The sequence below is a fragment of the Harpia harpyja genome, chromosome 9, assembly GCF_026419915.1.
Source record: "Harpia harpyja isolate bHarHar1 chromosome 9, bHarHar1 primary haplotype, whole genome shotgun sequence".
NCBI lineage: Eukaryota > Metazoa > Chordata > Aves > Accipitriformes > Accipitridae > Harpia > Harpia harpyja.
Window position 1 is genome coordinate 11,300,847 of NC_068948.1, and position 26,408 is coordinate 11,327,254.

The 26,408-nt window shown below is 36.6% G+C and overlaps 1 protein-coding gene across 1 annotated transcript in view; it reads left to right on the top strand.

Annotated features, from left to right (window-relative positions):
* Positions 1-26,408, top strand: part of LOC128145451 (transcription initiation factor TFIID subunit 4-like) — a 151,351-nt gene that overhangs the window by 1,292 nt on the left and 123,651 nt on the right. Inside the window, exons 2-7 of the mRNA XM_052795538.1 lie at positions 3,717-3,889; positions 18,221-18,358; positions 19,604-19,831; positions 20,747-20,869; positions 22,589-22,678; positions 24,562-24,819. Coding sequence (XP_052651498.1) covers positions 3,717-3,889; positions 18,221-18,358; positions 19,604-19,831; positions 20,747-20,869; positions 22,589-22,678; positions 24,562-24,819 — 1,010 coding nt within the window. The remainder of the gene's footprint in view (positions 1-3,716; positions 3,890-18,220; positions 18,359-19,603; positions 19,832-20,746; positions 20,870-22,588; positions 22,679-24,561; positions 24,820-26,408) is intronic.

Consider the following 26,408-nt stretch of genomic DNA (forward strand, 5'->3'; position numbering starts at 1 on the left):
CCCAAAGTTGTCGCGTTGCCGCTGCTCGACGTGCTGGAGACAAAAGAAGAGCCACCTGTCTGCGGGAGACGTCGGACAAACGGGCTGCCGTTAATGAGGATGTAATTGGTACGGGACGGGCGGTTGCTAATGCAAAGTAATTATGACTGTTGGTTGACGCGTTACTGGGTTTGTCTTGGGGAGAGAGCGGCAGTCACGGTAAGTTGTTTTGTAATGGTGTAGTGAGCAGTTGCGCACGAGGTAAAAAGCTGGGGTGGTAGCTAAGGGTAATTTTATATGCGTTTCGAAGGACTCTGTCTTCTGCTGTACTCTTGATAGTTCCGAAAAGTTTTCCTTCTCCAAAGAGTGTCTTCTGCCGTGAATCAGGTGGCAAGATACAGGCTAATTTGTGTAATTTAATCTAAAATTTGTGTTTTCGGTGAGTGTGATGGTGTCAGTCTCCACTGCATCTGGGCAGTCTTCACATCACCGGATTTTACTTTTAACTGTGAAGTAACCGTTACGTCCTCTTAGTTTCTTAACTTTCATTTACTAAAAATGTAAGTTCAGCAAGGTTGCTAACTAACCAGAATAGCATCCCTTCATCCTAGTGATTCCTACTCTAACTGTGTATTGTTTTATCTGAAATTTTGAAGGGTTCTGTGGTCCCCTCCTTGGATTTCCATGTTGCAAAAAGTTGGTGACTTTGTGCCTTCTTGATTTAGGAGATGATTTAACGTTTGAACTGATTTTTATTTTTTGCTATTAATAGCATGATAATATGCAGAGCTATTGATGTAGTCTGACATAACTTCTTCCACCGTGTTTCTTACAATATTTGATATTGGCTAAGTGGAGCAAAAATCCGATGGTGTAGAAGCTTGCTTCTAAGTGAACTTTCAGTAGCTGGGTACTTGGCTATAGTTCATGAAAGTCCTGCTCCAGATTCTAATGCTCCAAACATAAAAACCTCAGTGGTTTCAGGAAGCCCTAACTAATTTGAAACAGGTAAGAGGTTGCTATTCAGACTATATTAGTGCCTTTAGCCTTTGATTTCCCATTGTTAATCTGTTTGATAATCACTATACACACATGATAATGTGTATCATAACTTTGCATACTGTTTCTGAAGTTTCTTGTGTCAATACTTTGTTCTGCTACTTAATTTTCAAAGAGAAGAGGCAAAACAGAGCCCTTGAAAGCAAGCTGGTCCAAGATGTAGAAAACGTTATGGAAATAATACTGTGGAAAGCTATAATTTGATTTTATTACAAGGTAGTTTGAAATCCATTAAATTTGCATAAACATGAAGAGAGTATGTTCTAAAATGAAGTTATTCAGAAAATACAATGTTATTTTTGACTTTATACTCTTCAAATTGGTGGATCATTTATAATTAATTTTGAAACTCCCATATTGTAAACTTATGTTTGAAGCAGAAATTTAGAATCAGTTTTTGAGAGTAGCTTATTTTAGCATATAACATTCATAAGTTGTGCATTTCATCTTTACGTGGCTGACAGTAAGGAAAAATTAATCTTGTAATTTAACCAGATTCTAATATGTACATACTGCTCAGTAAAAGAAATTTCAAGTCCTTCAAACAGAGTTAAAACATAACATTAATACATGAACATTTATGCATTTATGGTAGGAATTATGTCTGCAACTTTTAATGAAGTTGTGTGGTGTGTGTTGCAATTAATTTGTCCTTTCTATTAAATTCTTCTAAATTCAGAATTAGTTTTAGAAAATTGGAAGATAAATTAATAACACACCCGTGAGTCCGTGTAATGCAAATGGAACGTGTATTTTTTAGTGTATGGTAGCCATTATCCTGTGAGGATTTTTATATAAGGTTCACAACATAATCAGAGAAGTGACACCTGTTTGGCCTGTTGGCAATGTACTAGTATTTGTGTGTCCAGATAGTTTAAGAATGGCATATACCAAATACATCATCTGCTTACAGAATTTGCTACAAATACAAGCTGTGAGGTTTGGTGCTTAAATGGCTAATGGACCTTAAAAGATATCTTTTAAAAGAGTTTTTATGGGTTTCTTTCAACTTCTCTTTTAAAAATTACTCTCTGGGCTTTGAAAGAGGGTTATGATCATGTCTTTTGGATGTGGTCCTTGCTGTCACTCTCTATGCCTTTTACCTTAAAGCTTGACTTCCACAAATCTTTAGTTTGTAGTGGCAGAAATTTGCCTTCTGTTTGTGCTTTTAGCAGTGAAGGTTGGCTGGAAGCACCTAAGACTACGTGAGTGAGGGCTTTTATTGGTGCTGATGTTCACTTACATGTTGGGATTGGGATTTGTGTTTCTGTGTCAAAGACTGAAAGAAAGACTTTCCTGGTATAGGTTACTTCTAAAATTTGTTACTTGCTATAATAGCGTTCAGATTTCTTCATCCTCATGGTATGTTGCAAACCATGTCCCTTTACTGAGGTTTGTTTTTTTTCTGGGAAGTTAATAATTAGAAGTGGATGTATGCTTTTACCTTCTTCATTTTCCCTTTACAAGTTAAAAAATATATATGAAGCAAGTTGCACATAGAGGTAAGTTGTAGAAAAGATGTCTACTGACTGTTATCAGCAGAATAAAAGTGACTTCCTAGATTCTTATTTTTTGGTTCTTCAGTAGTTGCAGGCAAGATGTTTTTCTGTTTACAGACCCATTATATCCTATCTAGGTTAAATGATTAAAATGTATTCTGGAACTAACCTGGAATTTCTTTTTAAATAATCTGGCTGGGCAACTGCTTCTTAGTTCTGAGTGAGCTAGAGGAAGCACATTACATGCTTTGCAGTGATTTTGAATAAGTGTGAAGCTCCAGGTGATCCAGGGACCAACTTAGCCCTTGTCTCCCCTTTTCTGACCTGCTGATTGTGGAAAACTTACGGCAAAACTTGATGGCACTGGCTCTGTTGTGTAGAAGGCCTCTGTTTGTGAAATGTGTTACTAGAAAACAGTCTGAAAATATTATCATTTACTTCCAGGAAGTGTTAGAAAACACTTGCCAAGTACTCTGTTAATTTTAAAACAATTCCTTTGGTGTTTTCCTAAAATATCTGCACTTCTATCATTTTGTGCTGAGGAGCGGTTGTGTTGGTTCTCTGCATTTGACAATACTTTGGTTTTGATGTCTAAACCACAGGTAGTGCCTCCCAATACGGTGATGGTGGGTACCAAATAAATTCATGTGTTAATGCTTGATGATTAACTAAATCCCAAATACTGTATACTTGGAAATGTGTCTGGCCTAATGTTTGCATGTACACATCCCCTAAAGCTGTTGTTTTAGTAAAGCTCTCATGTCATTGTCCCTGGTATGTTCATACTGAATTCTGTTCTCAGCTACTGGATTGTTGTTATAATTTACTTTTAATGAATATTTCTTTCTAATTTTATTCTGCTGACCCTGGCTAGGCTGCTGAAAGTTGCTGTGTGCCTATGCGCTCAAGCGATCATGTTTTTCATCACTGTTATCCATAAACTGCAGTTATTTGAATTCCAGACTGAACTGGGTGTTAGTTTTTGTCTGCTAGTAGGGGCTCCTTTTCTTCTTTGAAATAAAATCTCATGTTACACCAGAATAAAAAAAATATAGTATAAAGAAAAATGTACAGAGCTATACATTAATTTTATTCTGTATTCCGTAGTTAGATATTCTTTATATATTATTCTTCATATTATTGTTCATTCTCTAGTTATTGTTACTTTGTTCTCATTAGGTATGGTCTTGGTGCGCACGGATGCTGGACAGCTTGTAATGGTGCCTCAGCAGGCTCTAGCACAGGCTCAAATGCAGGCTCAAGTACAAACACAGGGACAGGGTCCTGCCAGCATTTCGCCTAGACTTTCAGTGCCCACAACTGGCCCTGTTTTTCGCCTATCAACAGCTCAGGTATGTCTGGCTTGATTTCACTTTTGTGCATTACGTTTGCCTCTGTCTTACACATTATTAGCTCATATGTTTTTGCAAATATGCTTTCCTCCCCTTTTTTTTCCGTGAAAACAGGAAGTACTTATTCAAATGCAGTTTATTTTCTGAGGCCTAGGAATTTTTTTTTGTATTTCAGAAAAAATCTCTCAAGACCTAGTTCAGACTGTGAGATCGGTGGGGGCTAGAAGGCTCAGTCTTAGCCAGAACTTAGTTTGGACTGGTTCAGTAAGTGCCTCTTGTTCCTCTGAATCGGAAGCATTGTGATATCCCAGTATGCTGAATGGATGCACGGGATAGCTAGATTTCACAAGAAATTAGAAAAGAAAGCGCCAAGCACATTCAATACAAGGATTTGCAATAATTAGCTTTTCTAATATACTTTATTCAAAAGAAAGGTTTGATTCCTTTGATTTACCTCTGGGTGTGATCTGTCTACACTTAGTTTTGTCTGTGTCGTGACTACATTTCCTTTTTTACGTGGATTGATAGGATAGCATGCTTTCCTACCCCACGCTCTTCAGTGGAGGGTGTTTATTTCAACTCAGAAATGGTTTATTTTCAAGGGTGAAGATGTATTGTGTTTTAAATTACTTGCTAGGCTGCACTGGTTTAAAGTTTTGTAGGGAGGCTCTTTAGCTTTGGGCCGTTTGGGGCTAGAGCTGAACTATCTTACTAAAATGTAGAGGCAAACATCTTTGGATGTTAGTACAGGGCAGCTGTGCCATAATAACAATAGGCAGAGTTTAAGGTAGTTTTGCCTAAGGTCTGTGTTGGCAGAAGCGATAAGTAATTCTGAGTAGAAATTGATGAATAGGGTGCCTTTGTAATTTTTTTAATTGATTGTTGTATTGGTTGCCTGAAATAAACATGTATTTCCTGATGTTTAACATTTGATTACTGTCCCATTATATGCTTTGTGCATTATACCATATTTATAGTCTAAAACATTATTAATTCAAAACTGAAAACCATGATACACTTTTCAGAAGTGAAGGAAGCCAGAATAAAATTGGAGAATTGAAAATAAATTAATAACATGAGGTGATCTAAAACACAGAGTAGCCAACTAGAAAGCAAGTTTTAGAAATGAGAGTCACTAGGAATATTGTAGCTCAATGGATGGTATCTCATGAAAGACATAAATAAAAGCCTGGAAACACTTGAAGAACTTTATGCTCTTAGAAAACAGGTAAATGCAGTAGTGGATGGAATTTGTAAAAGAAGTATTAACAGAAGGCAGCTATTTAATGTTTAAATTTGTGGTATCTGGAAGGATAAGACGACTTGTAGAAGCCTTCAAAGATAAATATATGTCAGGAAAAATAAACACAGAGATAAGCCTGTGTTAATTTCGAGATTTTTTGACTAGTTTGATGACAACAAAAATCCAGACAAGTTCTTCTTTTGAGTTTGTATGTTTGTTTTTGGTTGTTTGGGGCTTTCTTTTTAAGTACAACCAGTTCTTTAGCAGTGACTACAAAGGACTGTATAGCGCACATTCTAGCAATGGATCCTGAGACAAGTGCATAGCATAAATGCGAAACAGAAATTGTGGGGTGGGACGGGACTGTACCAAGAATATGATCTCAGTCTGTTAAAATGAGTTAGTTTTAGCTGTTTGTTTCATACCGCTAGTTTTCACGTAACTTTAATTGCTGTGGCCAGCATGCAGAATTAAAATTCAGAGTGGGAACATTTATAGGAAATTAAATATTAACAAATTGTCTGTAGTTTGAAAACATTTGAGGAATACATCTTTATTATACATAGAATTTTAGGAAGCATAGAAAAATGTAGACCCGACTGCTTGGCTGTGTGTGTTCAGTCTTTATTAGAAGACTGGAGTTTGGATTCCAAAGCCAACCTTCAGATGCGTGCACAGCAAATGTTGGGGCTTGATCATGTTGGCCATAGGCAGCTGTTCTTTAGTTATATGAAGCAGTTAAGGTTGCAGAAAGAGTATAATCTGACTTGCTGGATTTATATAAATATAAAACTGTGAGGATACTGAATGTTCATGTGTTTGTAGAGATATATAAAATCTGAAGGAGTTCAGGTATTAGAAAGATGTAATTGTTTTTGTGCAGGGTTCTGCCCAGATAAATACCCCGCTGCATTATAGGTATTTCTTTACACTTGTTAGTGCTAATAAGCTGGTTGAGAATAGAGGAAACCAGCAAGGCCTTATGAATGATGAATGTCTTACAGGATGCAAAAGTTTGATTATTTTAGCATAGTGGGATTAGAATCATGGTATTTTAGCTTGTCAGGATTCATCTCCATTGACAGATTGTTCTGGTAGCTGCCCAAACTATATTGCATCATTTCTTTATTTGTTATAATTAACAAGGATGAGAAATAATACTGTCCTTGGGAAATTTACATTGAACTTCTATGACTCTGCATGTGATCTGCAGACTCTTCTTTCATTTTGACAGTGCTTATGTTTTATATATCTTTGACCTTAGAGTGTACTTTAAAAGTGATGGTTGACAGCCTTTTAAAAGCAGGTTGTAAAGGTTTATCATACCAGAACTAGACACTAGACTTTTATTTGATTAGGTAGATGGTTTATAACCAGACAGTATTCATTAGCTTTCTGGAGGAAATTTCCAATGACAAATATTATGCTAAGGTTTTAGAATTGTCAGTTATTTGTTTGAGTAGTCATTATGATTAATCAAGAAAAGGGATCAAATTCTAAAATACAGGAAATTGTGTGTCTTGAAAAAATTTTTTTCAGTGAGTTTATAATTAAGCTTTTTTTCTTGCAGAATCAAATTCTGATGTGTCAGAAAGCTAAATTGTGTGAATTAAATTTTTCAGTAGAAATTTAAAATGTATGGAAAATAGTGTCTTATGTTTCTATGTCTATAAAGTATAATATTCAAGAGTCCTAGTCTGCACTGTGACTGAAACTCAGAAAAATTGCGTGTGCCATTAGCTCAGGACAGACAACATAAACATTAATTGCTTGAGTCCTGCAAAATAGTTTGCAAGATTGATGAACATTGCAGGCTATGCAGTTTTAACCTCTAGAACATCAAATACCTCTCTCTCCAATATGTTAGTGGAATGATTGTTATTTTATTGTGCAGAGCTCAAATTTACTATTGTGTTTGTATTCAGTTATTTTAAGATAGCTTTATTTGGATTAAAATGCAGGGTGCTTTAAATGTGTAGAGTTTAGCGATGTACTTCAGTCAGGGAGTTTGTGTTTTACTCTGCTTTTACCTATGTAGAAAGTCTGTGCGGGTGGAAATTTGCAGTCTGCCATAAGTATTCTAGGAAATAGTATCTTACTATGAAGAACATATCAGAAAAAGGCATAGCTTTCATGCTTCATAGGTATTATGGTTGCTTTTCTTCAGATTGTCCTAATTTCTAGGCAGTGTCAAGTGTCACAGGTTACTCAGCAAAGTGATTATTTTCAGTGTTAATTTGTATATACACTGTAAATAATTATTGTGTTAAGAAAGTGTGTTATGAGCTATGTAGTTAGATGTAAAACACAGGTTATTAAATAACATGCCAAAGAAACTGCAAAAGCTGACAGTTAGTTTTGGCAACTCATTAAGAAGTGTTGAGAGTGATAACTGGAGAATATAAGATGAATTATGAATTAATTTTTTTAAAAATTACAAGTAAGATTGTCTGAAAAATTACTGAAGTGTTCATCTAAATTTGAAAGCTCTTTGAATCTCTCAGCTTGACAACTAAGGTAATTCCTCCTTCACTCTCAAAAAAGGAGGAGGAGAAAACAAGGCAATGTTTTAAATGTTCTTAAATGAGAATGACTTGATCGATACATACAGAGCTGTCCAGATTGTAAACTACTTCTGCAGCCCCATAATACAGTGAGATTTTTTTTTCCTGTATCCCAGGGCCATCATTTCCTACATCTTCTTCCAGCTGTTTGGGAGGAAAAAAATCAGGTTTCCCATGAAAATTCCTCTAGCTTCCGCAGCCAGGCTTATATCCAGGACAGTATGTGAGGAAGGAGACACCTTTCTCTAGGAACAATGGAAGCTGCTGAAATAGAAAAACCGTCGTCTGTTTTCCCTTAAGATTTAGTATATGGGCTTAGGATAATGCTTTCCTTAAAGGCAGTGGCTTTATCCTTACATGTTGTATTGCTGAAGGTTCAGAAGTCAAATGTTTGTATACAGTAGTATTTACCTTTGTAGGGAATTGATACAGCCATCCCTCTTCCCTTCCCAAGTTTAAAAAAAGGTATATTTTGATTGCAGTGTGAAACACAAAAGTTCAGAAAGATTAAGATACATAACTTCCCATTCATCTTACATTAATCTCTTCTGTACACGTGCAGTGAATTACAGTCTTTGCATGATAAATGCACAAAGATAAAAGCTTCAGCTAGGCAATCAAGGCACACAATTGATGTTGCACAGCAGACTATCTGACGTTTCTTACATTTCAAGTGCTTGGCTTTGCTATTTAAGTTGTTTGACTTCTATTGTTTGTAATACCTTTATCTCATTCTTTGTAGCTTTTAGGACTAGAGGATGTAAGCAAATGTAGTACAGCTTTGGGAACAATTTCGCATTAGGTTCTTGGAGGAAGATAGGCAAATCCATTTTGAAAGGAAGACGGGTTCTTCTCGACTCTTAGGTGGGGTAATCTTTGATTAGACATTTAGTTATGCTTCTCTCAATTGCTGCTGTGTAAAATGGGAATACAATCTGCTTGTTTCAATTCCTAGTGGAATTCTGGAAAACTGGCTAATTGGGATAAGCAAGTACCTTGTAGAAAGGGTCTCAGTTCTGATCAGTTTTATGCCAAGCTCAAAGGCTCTGGAGCATGGGCATGTGTCCCAAAATGATGGACTATGTCTGAAGCACAGAGTTAGAAGTACTGAAATGGATTCAGTCGAAAGAATCAGAATCTGAAAATAACAGAATAGTACAGAGAAAGCAGTAATTGAGAGAAGTACCTGTAATAGGAAGATGTACTTGATATTTTAATGATCTTTTACATTTACAGTCTTTCTGGTTTCTTTAAGTAAATTATTCAAGAAAAGCATGAATAGGTACAATTGTACCATATAATAGTTTTAGTATAGGTCCAATTATAAGATTGTATAGGACTGTGATGGGGGGATATTAACTACAGCTAACTATGCTTTGTTTTTTTAAAGGCAAAAATCATTGCAAAATATTCAGGTATATAAAACCAAAACATTTTTCATATTGTGAATATAAATTCATCTTATTGGTGCAGCTGTGAGAGGCTTGCCTTTTTTAAATTGGTATCTCATGTTTTACGTGGAAGTACTCGGCCTTCCATGACTATTATTTTATAATAATCTTTTGATGCATTAAGAAATACAATTTTGTTGTACTGTGAATGCTTTTTCAGTGATAACGTGCTTGTTTGAAAAAACATATTTAATGAAATAAAAAAAGATTTGGATGTTTAAAGCAAACATTGGTTTGAGTTAACTGTGCGTAATTTTGGTTGAACAATTTTCTCTTTCCTCATGATTTTAGTTTCCTTTTTAGTTTTTGATTGACATTAATTTTAGCTGAGTACTAAAAAATTATTAATGTTGCCAAAAATTTATCTGCTATAGAATCTTAGTTAAGGTGCAGGATTTTTAGGAAACAAGCTACAATTTGATGGAACTTCGGTTGATCTTATAAAATTTTGTTATTTGACCTGCTTGTAATACAAGAATCCATAAGCATGGATTTGCTTGCATTACTATATTCTTCAGAGATAATAAGTAGATTCGGAAGTCTTTTAAAACTGATTATTTGGATTGCATTAAATTTTTGTCTCCGTATATTGTTTTGAAGCTTATACTTGTGAAATTATGAAAAATAGGTAGGTGCTGCCATCTAGTTTTTCTTTGCTGCGCTTCTTTTTTTATCAACGTTTTTCATTTGTACTGTTTATGGCTTTTCATGCTTTTGATGCAGATTTTGTTTGCTGGTTTTCAATGTCTTAATACCCAGTTGGGTTTACATTCATAACCAAAAAGCAAAAAATAAATTACTTATTTTAAATTATTTTTAATTAAAATTATTTTATGTTAGTCACAAAATTAAAGTGCTGCTGTACACCAAGGATATAAAGTGAGTATCATACAGGGAAGACCAATGTTAGCCTCGCCCGTAATATTTTATTACGGAGTATCTGTTATTGGAACTTTCAAATCAGGTATATATTGGAATTTTCATGAGACAGCTGCTGAAGATAGATTTGGTCTTAGAGTTTACTAATGTTTTTGTTTCAAGTTTGGTTCAAGATGTGTTTTCCAGTATTAAGTTGCTTTGTATATTTTTAGTGATCAGAAAAGGTAGTGTAAAGTTACCTGTAAAGTTTGATGGTTTAGTCCAAATATTTAGGCACATGAGTGGGCTACTAAACAATTCTTCTGCTACAAATATGGTTACCAATCACTTGAATTTTGTTTTCATTGCATAAATAGTCCGATCAATATATATCTATGTATTTTTAAGAAAATGACAATTCTAGCTTTGTTTTTTCTTGCTTTAGGCATTTTTCTAACTTATACTCTTCAGAATTTCAGGTTCATGATATAAACTTTACTGATTTGTTTTCTATGTTTTGATATTCACTTTCTGTTAAGTTTCACTTTACCATCCTTCTCTAAAGTGAAAAAAAACGTCTTTTGAACTTGTGAAAAGTGCTGAATCATCTGCTCTGGAAGTGGCTACATTTTTGCTATGAAATATGCTCAATGCAGGCAATAGCAGCTTAGTCTTTGCCATCACGTGTGATGTTGAGAGCAGTTATAAACTTGGCTGACGTTTCACAAGCTGCTGTTCTTGCTAAAGCAGAGCCTTTCAAATCTGAGATAGTTCTGATAATATGCTATGCCTGTATTTTCAGCAGTGTTTGTATTTTTATGTTGTTTTTTAGTTTTGGTAATCTTTTTTCTTGTTTATTGATCTCTTTCTTCCTTTTTTATTTTACTGTTTTTCATACCCTTACTGCTTTTCTGACAAATGTTTTACTTTTTGCAGAAATTTTAAGCAAATTGATAAATCTTCGCTGTTGCCTGAGGTGCATTACCATTATTATCAAATAAGCTATTCTATACTATTTCTTTTGTATAGACAGTTTTGGGGCTTCTTGTGCAATATTCTGGAGAAGACATTTGTGTTAGCAGGGTAGGTAGGTTGGAAGGTCAGAGAAAGTAGAAAATGTGTGGTCTTGACTGTGCTTTAACCACAAAACCCTTTTCCTTCCTTTCCTTCATGGTGAGTGAATCTTTTCTGTATAAGCAGATAATAAGTTCTTACTACTTAAAAATTCTACTGTTTACATTTTCATAGCATTAACATATCTTTTAAAACTGTTTAGAAAACACTTAAACATTAGTAAGGCTGTAAAATTAAACATGCAAAGATTAGGAAATGCTATAAAGAAGGTTCCTGAGCAATCTAATAGTGGCTCCTGTGTGCATATGCATTATGCTGCATGACCACATACTACTGTTATTTTTAATTTCTACAGTGTGTAGGCTGGACAGTCTTAATTAATGAAGAATTATGTAATATTTTTTCTCCATTGTTCAGTGGGTTGCTTCAGGCTTATTTGCTGCACACTATCTAAGCCCCCCTCTGAAGTGGGACTTAATAACCAAGCAGGTTTTTTTGTGAAGCTTATCCCTATAACAACTTTCTCAACAATGCAGTTAAGGGGATTATTAGCCTCTTTTTATAAGTAGAAAACAGAGCGTAATCGTCTCTATTTTAAACATAAAATTAAAAATACTGGTTAATTTTTTGTGTTCAGTTTGACTTCATTGTCTTCAGTTGCGGCCATGACCGCTCCTGGTCATAAACGCCACATTTCAGGTTGGGCACTCACAAATACATGGTGTAAGAGTATTGATTACAATAGATTATCTATATTCGCATGCATCACAAGCTCAGAGCAATTGAGGCAGGGTTAGAATCTAATTTTAGTGCCAAAATTCAGCTGCTTTTTATCCACCAGATTCTTTGGATGAATCCTAGTGAGTATAGATGGACTAGCCACTTCACCAGAGAATGAGAAAATGCTTTGATAATGGATTATATAGGTATGTGCTTACACCAACAGGATGCTGAGACTCCAGAGGTAGGGGTTTTGGACTTAGAACCCCTGGTTTCTAAAGATTTTCTTTGGTGGCCCCAGGATCCTCTACATGTCTTGTCTAATTGCTCCCAGTCCTGTGTCTTCCTTCTCTGTTGTTCTTCTAGTTCATGAACCCAAAAGGGATGTCACGAATATGAGGAACACAGCAGCGTCTCCCTGCTTTGGGTTCTGATGCTTGACTCCAGTGATGCTGTGGTGTCCCAGAGCTGTGGTGGCAATGAAGGTTCTGCCTCTGTTGGCTGACTTGTTAGAGATTCTGCCTTAAGTAATTTTCTGCAATTGTGTGCAAATGTCAAGTTTTTAAAGGGTTAGTACTTGGGCTCAATTTGGCTGTATTTTTACCAGACTGAAAAAAATCAAATGCCTGACATACAAATTGCTCCGCATCTGACGTTTAAGTGCATGTTCCAGATGAACCATAACCAAAAGAATTGAGAGGCAGTCAATAGGCATGTGAAGTTTCTTCATGAACTCTTCAGAGGTTTGACAGAATTTTAAGTATCGGAAAACAGTTTGGTAATCAGGAGTGTTATGATACATTAATAGTAGGTAGGGCTACCAGCCATGCCTATAAGAAAGGTGGTATAAGTTAGTTACTCTAAAATGATGTGGCAGGTTGACCCTGGCTGGATGCCAGGCACCCACCAAAGCCGCTCTATCACTCCCCCCACAGCTGGACAGGGAAGAGAAAATATAATGAAAGGCTCATGGGTCGAGATAAGGACAGGGAGAGATCGCTCACCAATTACCGTCGTGGGCAAAATAGACTCGACTTGGGGAAAATGAATTTAATTTATTACCCATCAAATCAGAGTAGGACAATGAGAAATAAAACCAAATCTTAAAAACACCTTTCCCCTACCCCTCCCTTCTATCCTGGGCTTAACTTTACTCCTGATTTTCTTTACCTCCTCCCTGCCAGCAGCGCAGGGGGACGGGGAATGGGGGTTGGGGTCAGTTCATCACACGTTGCCTCTGCCGCTCCTTCCTCCTCAGGGGGAGGACTCCTCACGCTCTTCCCTTCCTCCAGCGTGGGTCCCTTCCCTGGGCTGCAGTCCTTCAGGCACAGACTGGTCCAGCGTGGGTCCCCCACGGGGTCACAAGTCCTGCCAGAAAACCTGCTCCAGCGTGGGCTCCTCCCTCTACGGGGCCACAGGTCCTGCCAGGAGCCTGCTCCAGCGCGGGCTTCCCATGGGGTCACAGCCTCCTTTGGGCATCCCCCTGCTCTGGCGTGGGGTCCTCCCCGGGCTGCAGGTGGAGATCTGCTCCACCGTGGACCTCCCTGGGCTGCAGGGGCACAGCCTGCCTCACTATGGTCTTCCTCATGGGCTGCAGGGGAATCTGCTCTGGCGCCTGGAGCACCTCCTCCCCCTCCTTCGCTGACCTGGGGGTCTGCAGGGTTGTTTCTCTCACATCTTCTCACTCCTCTTTCTGGCTGCAGTTGCGCAGGTTTTTTTTACCCCCTTCTTAAATACGTTATCCCAGAGGTGCTACCACCATCGCTGATGGGCTCAGCCTTGGCCAGTGGTGGGTCCGTCTTGGACCTGGCTGGCATTGGCTCTATCGGACATAGGGGAAGCTTCTAGCAGCTCCTCACAGAACCCGCCACTCTAGCTCCCCTGCTACCAAAACCTTGCCTCGCAAACCCGATACAAATGAGTTACCAGATTTGACATTTAGCCTATGCTTCTGCCATTGTCTGTGATCCCACGTTAGTTTTTTTCTTTGTTAAACACTGTCTTCTATTGTTTGAGGCATCAGGGCATCTTAGCATGGCCTATTTTGTTTGTAAGAAGTCTTCTGGATTAATGGTTAAAAATAAAATTGACTTTTATTTCAGATTTTGCAAATTTAAATCTGAACTTAAAGGTCATATTCTGTTAAAATTAAGTTTTGTGTGATACCTAGTGAAGCCATGTTGTGGAGGATGCATAAAGAGGTGTCATGATGTGTATCATGATAAACTTGCCCTGCTTTTGTGTTAATGTTTGTTAAAATGCTATTGGCATATTTTCTTTCTTCCTTTTGTGGTTGATAGTGGCCAAGTTTATTGACAGGGCTGATCATGAAAAATATATGCAGCATACTTGTCAAAAGTAAGCTCTCTTGCTTTGTATTGCAGACTGTGTTGCTGGTACCCTGAGTGTTCATCAGTAGGTGGTACTATAGTACAAAATACAAGTATACCACAAACCTCTTTCCAAGGATTTACATACATCAGTGTACCAACTTGTGGCAGTTTAAATTATCTTGATTTTATAAAGCTGTGAGTACACAATACAATCCCTAAAACTGGTGTAGTCCTGCCTTTGCAGTGACAGATAATCCCTGGATATTTTGACGTATTTTCTCCATGTTCAAGTGGCCTGCTTTTTCAAATGCAGCCTTGTATATTCCTTCGACTATAGAAGCAGCTTGTTTGTGCACAGCAGGTACAATGTGATTTGCTCCTGTTTACGTCTTGAGCTTTGTCTCTCTATTATTCACGTGTCTAGAGCTCTGGGGAGAAGGTCTACATAGGAAAGTGAAGATGTAGTTATTTAGGGAGTGAATTTCCAGGATACAGAGTAATTCCATGCTGATTTCTTCCGTGAACAATTCTAATGTGCACTGACTGTCTTTGTGGAAGTGACTTGTTGCACCCTGAAACTGGAGTCACTTGCATTATCTGCGTGACTTGTGCAGGCAGAACAAACCTTGGGACATCCCCTCTTCAAGCTGGCCAGATGTAAGCCAGATCCATTTTGAAATCCTTATTTCCACAGTAGCACTGTGCTGTTCTCCACTTAGAATTTCTGATCTCTCTGTGTGGACAGAGCTGGCTCAAGTGTGTATACAAAAGGCTATCTTAAGCATTCTCAAGTGTCCCCATGGAGATTGGTAGTGGATTATATACTGTATTCATTCATGTTCTAGTTTCCTGCCTGTTAATGCCCGAGTACAGGGAAAAAGCCTCTTAAACATTACTTTCATGTATTTAGGAAATGTAAAAATATGTGATGTGTCTAATCAAAGATAATACAGTTACATTTGAAAATATATTCCTTTCTAAGCCTCTTGTGGTAATTTTGGAATTTAATAGCATCATACCAAACTAGTAGTTCTTTAAAGAACACCATAAATTCTTTTAGATTGTTCCAGTAGGAGCTTGACACATTGGGTTATGATTTTTTTTTTTAATATAATGTTGATAATTTTTGTTTTCATTTTGATGGATTTCTCATGAGATATGTTTACAGCTTTCATTTCATAGAGAGCACAGGTATTTTCTAAATAGTTTTTACCAGTTCTTGAAGTATTTGTGTTGGGAGTCCTTATAGTGTTTTCTGGCAACTTGTAGCTGTCATTTGAAGATCATTTCCATGATACTTAAGAATTTCTCTGGGCTAGTTCCTTGTTATGTTTCTCATCCACTCATTTCATACTTACCTTTTTAACATTTATGAGTTTTGGAACCACGTTAGTAAACTGTTGCGTTGGTTTGTTTGCAGTTCTTTGGTAGGAAGGCTTTTTCTTCATATCCAGCACATTAATAGATTTTACTGCCATTTCGTATCAGAGGCTTTTGTCACTATTGATTTTTAAAACTGAGGGTGAATTTAGTCTTCATGTTGCACAGTTTGCTCCTGTGGTCTGCACAGTTGAATACACATACTTATTTGGATAATGCACTGTTACGATACTGAAATTTTATATTTTAATTATATGCAGTTTTGTTTTGAAGTATGTTCCTGTGATGAATTGTGGGCTTTTATTAGCTGAGAAAAATGCTCTAGCTAGCAGCCTGAGCTATGTATTAGCAGATTTCTGGCTGCAGATCTTTCTTGGAACTGAGTAGCTGCCAGAAGTTTGCCTGGTTATCTGCTTGCTTTGTAAATCCTCACCTCTGGAAGCACTTACTGACAAGAAGGGGGCTGATATCACAGGCATGCTGTATTTTTAGGTTGGAAACACTGAGTTTAAGCAAATCAACAAGATACACAGTATTTATGTTTTTAAATGCAAACATTCATCAGGTAAATATAGTTTCATTCAACCAATATTTTAAGGGAATTGAAGCAAGTGATCTTCTTTATAATGGAGAAAAGAGGTATGGTATTTAAAAAAAACAGAAGAAGCTTATATGATCCTGTTGTGGTTTAACTCCAGTGAGCAACTAAGCAGCACACAGCCGCTCGCTCGCTCCGCTGCCCGGGTGGGATGGGGGAAAGAATCAGAAGGGTAAAAGTGAGTTAACTCCTGTGTTGAGATAAAGACAGTTTAATAGGTAAAGCAAAAGCCGCGCACGCAAGCAAAGCAAAACAAGGAATTCATCCCCCACTTCCCATGGGCAGGCAGTGTTCAGCCATCTCCAGGACAGCAGGGCTCCATCACGCCTAACAGTGACTTGGGAAGACAAACGCCATCACTCCCAACGTTCCCCCTTCCTCCTTCTTCCCCCGGCTTTCTATGCTGAGCATGACGTCCTATGGTCTGGGATATCCCTTGGGTCAGTTGGGGTCAGCTGTCCCGGCTGTGTCCCCTCCCAACTCCTTGTGCCCCCCCAGCCTCCTCGCTGGTGGGGTGGGCTGAGAAGCAGAAAAGGCCTTGGCTCTGGGTAAGCACTGCTCAGCAGTAACGAAAACATCCCTGAATTACCAGTGCTGTTTCCAGCACAAATCTAAATCATAGCCCCGTACCAGCTACTGTGAAGAAAATGAACTCTACCCCAGCCAAAACCAGCACAGATCCTTCTTCCAAAAAAACCAGACAATTCTACCTGTTCATAATGATGCTGTTTATTGCCTCTAGGCTGTCTCAGTACGGAAGACATCCCTAGTCAAGATTTTTAAAATCTTGAAAGCTATCCAAACAAAAAACCCAATTTGTTCAGATGTCAGATAGATTTTATTTATTTTTTTATTTTATTTTATTTTTTTTTTCCCCAAGTACAGAAGATTGATATCCAGTAGATGATGTTGCTGGACTGATTGGTAGGGAATGCTTGGGGCTTTGAATGCCTGCCTGGGCCTCTGTTCCTTTTGGAGATCTCCTAAGTATACTGGATGTTCTTTGAAGAATTATTTTATGTAGGTTTAATAGACAATATAAGAATCTAAAATAAGCCATTGTTTATAAAATATTAATTATAGAGACATATAACTTAAAATGTAAATCAAGGAAAATTAGTTTTATCTTGTGAGATATAATATTGTCCATGATTTATTACTCCAGCCACTTAGAAAATTTGTCTTTTCTAAGTATGTGTTTGAATGCAAATCTTAATAAATGCAAGTTATAAGAGACCAGTGGGGCCTCCATTTTTAATAATGAGCTGTTCTCTTTTTGTCATAATTGCCATATTGTGTGATGTATTTCTTCCATAATGGTATTTACATTCTTGTAGAATTAAATAACAACTTTCCTGGAGACTTTTTTTTATTCCTAAATCTTGTCCTTTTATATGATGGTAAGAGATTTCAATCTCCCAAATAAAGTAAATTACAAAAACAATTAATATGTTTGCTGCATGAGACAAATTTACTGAGTTGTAGAGTATGCTACTGAGTGAAAGGCTGTTAAGTCAGTAATTTTCCTTTATCTGCACTGAACGTTCTAGTTGCTGTCTGGTTACAGAGTGTGCGTTCTATGACAGAGATTCTCCAAATGCTTAGCCTTCATTTCTATACAAGTTAGTTTCTATATAATTTAATCTGAAATTATTTTGAAAATATTTTTCTGCTCTCTGACTTTTCTCTCCATGTAAATTTCTTTCAAGAAAAAGCATTAGAACAGGCCAGTAAATATCAAAAGGATCAATATGTGTTACTGGCAATTATAAACTCAAATATTCATGAATACTGACATGTAAATATTACAGCTGAACTAATACATTAATGTAACATCAATTTTTGCAGGTCACATCCTATTTTTTCTAATCTTTTCCATATAGCTGTATGAGAAGTAGCTTATAGGAGAAATATTGCAAATGTATCATTGAACATAAGAAAGTTCATTTTTGCATTATTTGTGAATATATATTTAAGAACATGTTACTGTTTTGGGCGTTTTTTTTCAGCATTAGTAATGATTATTCATGTAATCACTATTATTAAAAAGTCTTGAAGATCAAGTTACGAAGGAGAAAAAAAAATAAAATGCTTGTTTTTCCTTTATTAGCAACCAACTTCTGTAGCCACATCTACTGTCCGCCTAGGACTTCCAGTGCAAGCCAAAGTTGTTCAATCAACTGCTACACCTGTCAGTGCTACGTCTGCTGCAACTCTGCCAGGAGGCTCTATTCTTTCACATACCACAGTAAGTAGTAAGAATATAAAAAGGAAAAGATGGGTGAAGAAAAGGATGTTTGTATTTACATGTTTTTTTGAAAGTGAATTTTAATGTTCATGTTTGCTTTTATCGCAAACGTAATCCCAGAAATTAATAATGAATGTATAGTCAGACTGTGTTACGCAGGTGCTGAGTGATAGCCTGCATCTTATTTTCTGCTCTTTCCTTGATGATAAAAAAATTTGGGGGCAGTATAGATTCAGTTTTAAGCTTTTTTTTTTTTTAAAGAAAAAACTTACATCAGCTGGATTCACAAATACTGTTTCAGCGGTGGACATGCTGCACTACATTTGTCCCCTGTTGAGAGCTATGGTCTCTGCTGTGTGGTCACCAGTGCCCCAGGATCCACACATCATCCGTGGCATTGCGGTGCAGGTGCCTGGGTCAGCTTGTTCTGCGTCTGTGCCCAAGACGGAGCAAAGCTCTGCAGTCAGGCTGGATTGGGAGGTCCTGGTAGCTTCTGCTCAGCATGTTATGTTGCCTGGCTGGGCTCTCTAGCTTCTGCAGTCCCGTTTGGTGTGTCTGTCTGAGACTTTTTGGCACTTGGAAGGGTGGCTTACTAGGTCAGCTAAAGCGTGAGAGCTGAACTGGATGGATGAGGGGGTGATACGTGGTGCTCTGTGCAGCCTGATCAGCTTTCCAGCTTCCTAATGTTGAGGAGTGTGCAGCGTGGTCTTTGCGTGTGGCCCAGCTAGGCCCAGGACAGTTTTGTTCACTAGGGCTGTGCACCGGTGTAAAAGCATATATGCTGCTGCTGGGCTCAGATTAGGTTGGGAAGCTGTGTTAGTGCATTTGTGTCATGTCGATCTGAGCTGTCACTGTAACTGTGGTTTAGATAATTGTAAAACTCATGACATGACCACAGATCACTGGAAATTGACTTGTTTATATTAAGGCCCAAATTTACAGAAAGTTGAGTTATGGAAGTCACATCATCATGGTGATTTAAAGGGCTGGATAATAGCAACTCATTTTTTAGTGGTACATTTAATTTTGTAATAAAAAGAACTTTAAATGAGGACTCTCACTGTTCAGTAAAGGGTGACAAAATTAGGGTTATGGTAAGTAAGTAAAGTCAATGGTTTTATTTTGTCAGTAAGGGTGTATTTGAAGGGAAACACGTTTTATTGTCAGGTTTTCAAGAGCTTTGTGTTTGAGTACAAGAATTAAAAGAAGATAATTACCTGTTTTTTCAATATAAAATATTAATAGGTATCAGTAGCTACAACGAGCACTCAAAATTTATTCAAGACAACAGTAGCAACTGGAACATCAGCCTCTCAACAACCTGCAGTAATTACTGGTGGACATACTCAGGCTTCAGCACAAAACCAGGGTCAGCCTCGGCTGCCACTTCCACCTCATACAACAGCACAAGTACCAGCACAGCCCCAGGTCATACCAAGCTCTCCTGTACCTGGAACTACAGTTGTGTCACAGGTAAGTTGGTAAGTTTTAAAATACTGGATACTTGGTTTTCTTAGTACTTTATGAACTTCTCAGGTCTATTCAGAAGCAGAAAGAACTTTTTCTTCGCGCAAGCATGGTTCCTGTGATGGAACAAATACTTTACAAACAAGAAACCCTTCCTGTCATTTCAACTAAATAGAATACAAATTCTGAGAGGGAGCAAGAACACTTGTGGTCAGCTTTCCCCATCTTGCCATGTATGTGTCAGTAGTGAAAGAACTATTCTGTTTCTGTAGACAGAACAATCAGGCCTTCACTCTATGGACTTCATTATTATCATGCTGCTGGGCCTCAGAATTGTGGTTACACTGAAGTGTAACGTTTCTGTTTCTCAGAGTAATTACACCACATAAAAACGATGGCTTGAAAAAATGAAAGCATCTGTTTTCGTACTGATGAAGAAAAGATTAGATATGATGATGTTTGAAGACTATTTCTAATTTGATTTTACTGCTGTAGCTGCTTTGTACAAAAACATACTGAATCAATAATTTAACAAAATAAGATAGCTTGGGGAACATTGTACATTGTGTATTGGGCATCTCAAAGGAGAATGCATCTCCAACAAATTGTTGTTACTTCTCATATTTAAGGTTATTTTCATCAAAACAGACTGTAAAAAATAAAATATATTTCTGTCATTGATTTTTTTTGTTTTTTTTTGTTAGTATTCGTGAGTTATGATGTTCAGTTACATAAAGAAGTGAAGAAAATGTCAGGTAACTAGCAGCAATAGTAAAATAGCTGCAGAAGTATTTCAAATATGTCCTGCCTGAATTAGAACAATTTCATCATTTTCCCTATTTACAGTGATCAGAGCATACATTAATCCTGATTGGAAAACAGCATGGAACAAATGATATTTGTTTTCTTTGGCTTTTGCAGGAAATGCAAGAGAACGTGAAAAAATGCAAAAACTTTTTAGCTACCCTTATAAAACTTGCTTCTCATAATTCACCATCTCCAGAAACATCTCGTAATGTGAAAGCTCTGGTTCAAGATTTGTTGGTAAATATTTAGTTATCTTTCATTTTGTCAGTTATCTGTTAAGCTTGTTGTTTATGTATGCTGAAAACTATTGCTTTGATCTTAATTTTTTTTGCTGTAATGAAAGTGAAAGGAGTTGGGCTACACCAAAATGCAAATATACTGTACATTACATATCTTCAAAAATCTGTTAAAGGTAGGCTTTCCCTTAGTTGTTGAAAGGGGAAATGCAACAAAGTATTTAGTATGCATTCGTCAAAACCACTCTTGTTTCGATGGACAATATTTCAGTCATTTATTTAGAAAAATAGAGTAAAATACAGAATTTTTTCTTGAGGATTCATTAAGTTTCTTTTCCTCCAAACCATAGTCGTTTCTGAAACACTAAGAAGCTGTTAAAAGTTTTAACCACACAATGAATGTAGATATATGCCTCCACAATGTGATTTAGAGTTTCTAGGACTGAAGGAAAAGTATTTTGCTAAGCTGCTGAGTCCAAGCAGTTCTGCAGACAGATGCCCCTGCATCGAGCCTTAACTGCAAGTGGATTTCAAGAGGCAAAGTTGTGTTTCAGCTAGACAGTGCTTGTGCCCGGAAAAAGTCTTGACTTACTGTAGTTTCCAGTGCAACAGGTGTTTCAGTGAATTGTGTAAATGAGTTGCAGACAGATGTTACTGTGGAGCTGGACAAATGGTCAAGCTTCTTCAAAGAAATTAAATACAGTCTACGAAGAACTTGGATTTAACAGAATTGATCCATATTTCTTTGAATTCATTGACAGAGAAACCTGTGTATTTTATACAAGCCTAAGACTTTTTTCAAGTATGAGCTATTCAACAATAATATTCTGTGGTTCCAGTAAAAACTCGTTTTAACTTTTGAAAACTAAGAAAGATTAACTAAGTAAAGATAACTACTTAAAATATTTCAAACAAAGTGTTGAGACACATATATAAAACATTTTTATTGAAGGTTGTTTTGGTTTGTTTGGTTTTGTTCTTGTTCTGTATCAGTCCAGGAAAGCTTACGAATATTCTTACTACAACCTGAGATTGTAACTAATGATACTTTAGAAGTATTATAAAATACACCTGGGTTATAGAGTTCTCCTGTACTAACTATTAAGTAAACTACTGAATATATATTTCATATATTTATAAGTGTATAGTTTGTGACTATATACACATACATACATTTATATAGGTGAAAATTTTATATATATACTTATATGTATACTTTTTATATATGCATATGCTTTACATATATAGTTTTATATATATGCATACACGTATTCTACTAAGTTAAACTGAACCTTTAAAATTTGTTTTGGAATTAAGTAGAGATATTTTCTGATTACAAGGGCTGACAAATTTTTTAATAGTATGTAAGGTTACTTCAACAACCTGGTTTTTTATTAATATTTTTAAAGAGAAATCACTGTGTAAATGTTAGCAAAAGAATGGAATTCCAAAAAAAGATTTGAGTGTTTGTGGGATCTCGTTGTGTCTTAAATTGTGCATCCCCAAGGGAACTCCCTGAATTCTGAGTGGCATGTTACATAAATTAGCTCTTGACAGAAGAATTTTATAGATGTAGAGGAGTTGAGGGACTTCAGCTTTGAAAGTTCTTCTTGATATGGTAGCCTATTTAGCTAGAGATATATACAAGGATATTATCTGGAAAAAAAGCAACCAAACAACTGAATTGAGTTTTTGATGCTTTTTTCCCTTCCCCCTGAAGGATGCAAAGATTGATCCAGAAGAATTTACAGGCCGCCTTCAGTCGGAACTCAAATCATCTCCTCAGCCATATCTTGTACCTTTCCTTAAGGTAATGTGAATATTATTTAGATGTATTAACATTTGCATTGAAATAAATTTATTAAGTTTTCGAATATACTTTTAAAATGGAATTAGCTTTGCCTGTCTAGAGCAGGACTACTCCATTTTTACTTTGTGCTGCCAATTTCTGCTGAAATCTTGACTGAAAGTGGCGTGCAGGCTCCATCTCTGTCGGGCCGGCCAGGTGCTGCTTACTGCTTTTGTGCTGGGAGCTTTGGCTGTGTGCTGCAGCTGACTGCTCCCTGACAGGTTGAGAGAATGGTAAGAAATAGGGGTTTCCTACAGAAGGGAGACCTTATGTGTTTGGGGTCTTGGTTTAGGTTTAAGAAAAATTAATTTGTCATCCAGAGCTGATCTGGAGTTCGCTGCTTGAGTAGCCCTGATCTAGGACATGGTAGTTATTAGATTTTTATAAAAAAACAGTTACTCCCTAGTTTGGAAATCATCCATTGCCTATTCTGTAGTGATCCTTTACTGTTATAATGCATATACTTTTCTATGGTAGTAGGTAATTTTTTGTGAAGATGTACAGCATTCACGTTTGGAAGAGTCACAAGTTATTTCTATAGAATGCTTCAAGTAATTTAATAAGCTTTTTCGATATTGGTTTTGTAATCTACATTTGAGTCATTGATAACTTTCAATGCATGTGTCATGGTGATTACGAAAAACTAAACTGGATAATACTGTTGAAATAATTGATTAGCTGATCCTGCTTGTAATCTGGAACTAATCTATAATAGAAGTTCCAATGTGATACCAAATGGATTTATTGTTGGGTCCTCAGTTAGTATACGTGGGGGTAAATTTAACTTTTAATTGGTTCTTGTACATTAGCTATAATAGCTTCCATATGCAAGATAATATACAAACATACAAAGTGTGTTTAATCATGCCCCAACAAAACCACAACTATAATTTTAAAAGCATTTTTCTTCTAGTCCAAAACTTCTCAGTTTAGGGCAGATTTCTTCTCTTTCTTCTCTCCCTTCAACTTTTCTTCAGAACTCTTTCCCTCTGCTTCTGTTTTTTTCAAGTTATCATTAACCCTTATTTATGCCTTTTCCTGCTCTTATACTGCAATCACTTCTAGCATCATGATAAGTTTTAACTTGTTTCCTTTCTTTGAAGTCCTTTCTCGGCAACAGCCATTAAGTTTTTAAATAAATATTCGAAGTTTAGAAAGAACTGTAGCTCGGGCTAAACACTGTTGCATTCTACAGCTGCCTGGGGGGAGCACTTCAAAAGAATGCTACTACCACTTAAAGAGTAAAAAGTTTATTCGTGAAGGTACAGTATAGCCTTTTAGAACTATATTTTTTGGTTGAACTGGTCTGAACATGAAGCATAAAATAGTACACTTTTCTAATCCAGTCAGAATACATTAGATCAGTAATAATACAGTAAACAGCTATTGCTGTAGGGCATCAACAGTTAAATCATCTTGTTCTAGGTACTGGAGGCATGTCAGGAGAAGTAAATTGGTGCAGCTTACTACTTCTAGCATGCAATGGGAATAGGGTTGTTCCTACAGTTCTGCCTTTTCTATTTCCATGTTTTGCCCTTCCAAAGACCTAAGCTATAAGTTCTAGATAGTCTTGAGAAAGGGGAGTGGTTTATTTTACTACTACTGTGGAATTAGGGCACATCAAAATCTACAGGTTTGCTAAATCCAAATTGAAAGCATATTAAAAATGTAAACTGAACCTTCCCTCTTAGAAAATATGTTCAATCTTACTTCTTTTTGACGAATAAGCAGATAGTAAAATTGGAAAGAAAGCTGCGTTCTTTTAATATGTTTACAACAAATTTTAAAATATTTTTTGTCAACCTGCTAAATTTGATATTTCATAAACTTTCTTCTGTTTTTAGAAAAGTCTACCTGCATTGAGACAATCTTTACTGAATAGTCAACATTCAGTTTTGCAAGGACAGCCGTCTCAGCAGCCACTTCAACAAACCAAGCTATCACAAGTTATACCTCAGTCTGCCTCTGGAAGCATTTCCTCTGTTGTCACAACACAGACAATAGGAATAAGGCAACCAAACAACATTTGCACAGTCTCTGTATCAAATACAGTGCAGCCTCCTCAGGTTAAGGTGGTACAGTCAAATCAGAGTTCTCAGCTGGTAGGTATACTGGTAGTATAAAAGAGAATTTCTTAACATGCTGAATAGCAGTTTTCAATGTTATTTTTATTACAGCTTGTTTGGGAAAATACTTTTTTGTTTGTTTGTATCATATTCTGTGATACATAGTAGTACCTCATTTTATGGCAGTTCACATGTATGTTCACCCATTAGTTTAAATAACATTATAGCTTAAATTTAAGAAAGTACACTCTTGGCCTTTTTGTCTGGAATGCAGTGATTGTTATAGGAGCACAGTGGAATTTGAGTTAATTACAAATGTAGAACAGAAAGCTTTTCAAGACTTACAGGCAAGAGTATAATTTTTAGTATGTCATTAGGTATGCTGCTTTGCTTAGATTAGTCTGCATTAAAATTAACTGTGTCTCATTTTAAACTCTTCTACACATAGTTATAAAATCTTGTAGAAGAATAGCTGTACTGTACCAGCATGTTTTGTTTAGAAATAGTGCCATACTTTATTTACTGAAATATATTGTTGTTGTGCATAGTGGAGTATTATGTACTTAGAGTCATTAATTTCAAAGGCACTATCAGTAAGGCAACTAGACAGCCAGTTACTCACTAAGTGTGGTGAATTTATCACGCTGTTATATAGGATCTTGCATGTGTGTTTACAGTTGTAATTAAAATACATTTAGAATTTTTACAAGGCCTTGAGTTTATACAGGCATTGTCATCCTTCAAGGAAAGATCTAAGAGTTTCTTTGTCTGTGCTTTTTGTGTATGTATGAGTAAAGTACTTGACTTAGGTTTCAAAATCAAATTGACAAGTTCCAGAAGGTGTATCAAGTTGGTAAAAATTTATATTATCAAGATTCAGAAATGCACATATGGTAATGTAAAACCTTACAGTGATCTACCCTTGAGTTTATAGGCTCTATAAAGGTTATAAATAATTTGTAGGGTGTGTGGAGAGAAAATATTTCTTTTGCTTTAATTTAAAAGTAGCAGTGCACAATCTGAAAATGTCTGAGCCATCAGAGCCACGTCTTTTGAACCGTACAGATGCTTTCTAGCAGTTAAATTACTAACTTTAAAATGAAATTAGTATAATTTCACCATCTTTTAGTGAGCATAGTTTTAATGTGTAACACCATCTTAGATGCTAAAACTTCTGACTCTGGCTTTTGTAATACACACAAGACATTTGGATATTTTGCGCCTTAATTCGTCTGCTTTCTGTTCAGCCGCTTCATTCTTTCTTTTTCTAAAATGGACTCTCCCCACCTCTTCTGGACTGTTGTATTAGTTAGAAAAGTGTTCCTCAGACTTCTTATGACTTTTTTTCTGATTTGTCCACGTTTCCTAAGACTGAATTTACAATAAGTTTGGTTCTTCAAGGTAGGGGAGCAGGAATTAGTTGTAATTACAGGCAGTAGGTGTAAAAATTACTCCCTGTCCTGGGGAAAGCAAAGTTCTGACAGCCCCTGACAGGTTCTTGACAAGTGTAAATGTTCATGGCTAGTAAGTCTAGCCTTATCTCATATCACAGTCTTAGGACTAACCTACTGCCAGGTAACACAACTTTTTCCAATGTTTTGCAACCCACTTTAACACTCCTGTGC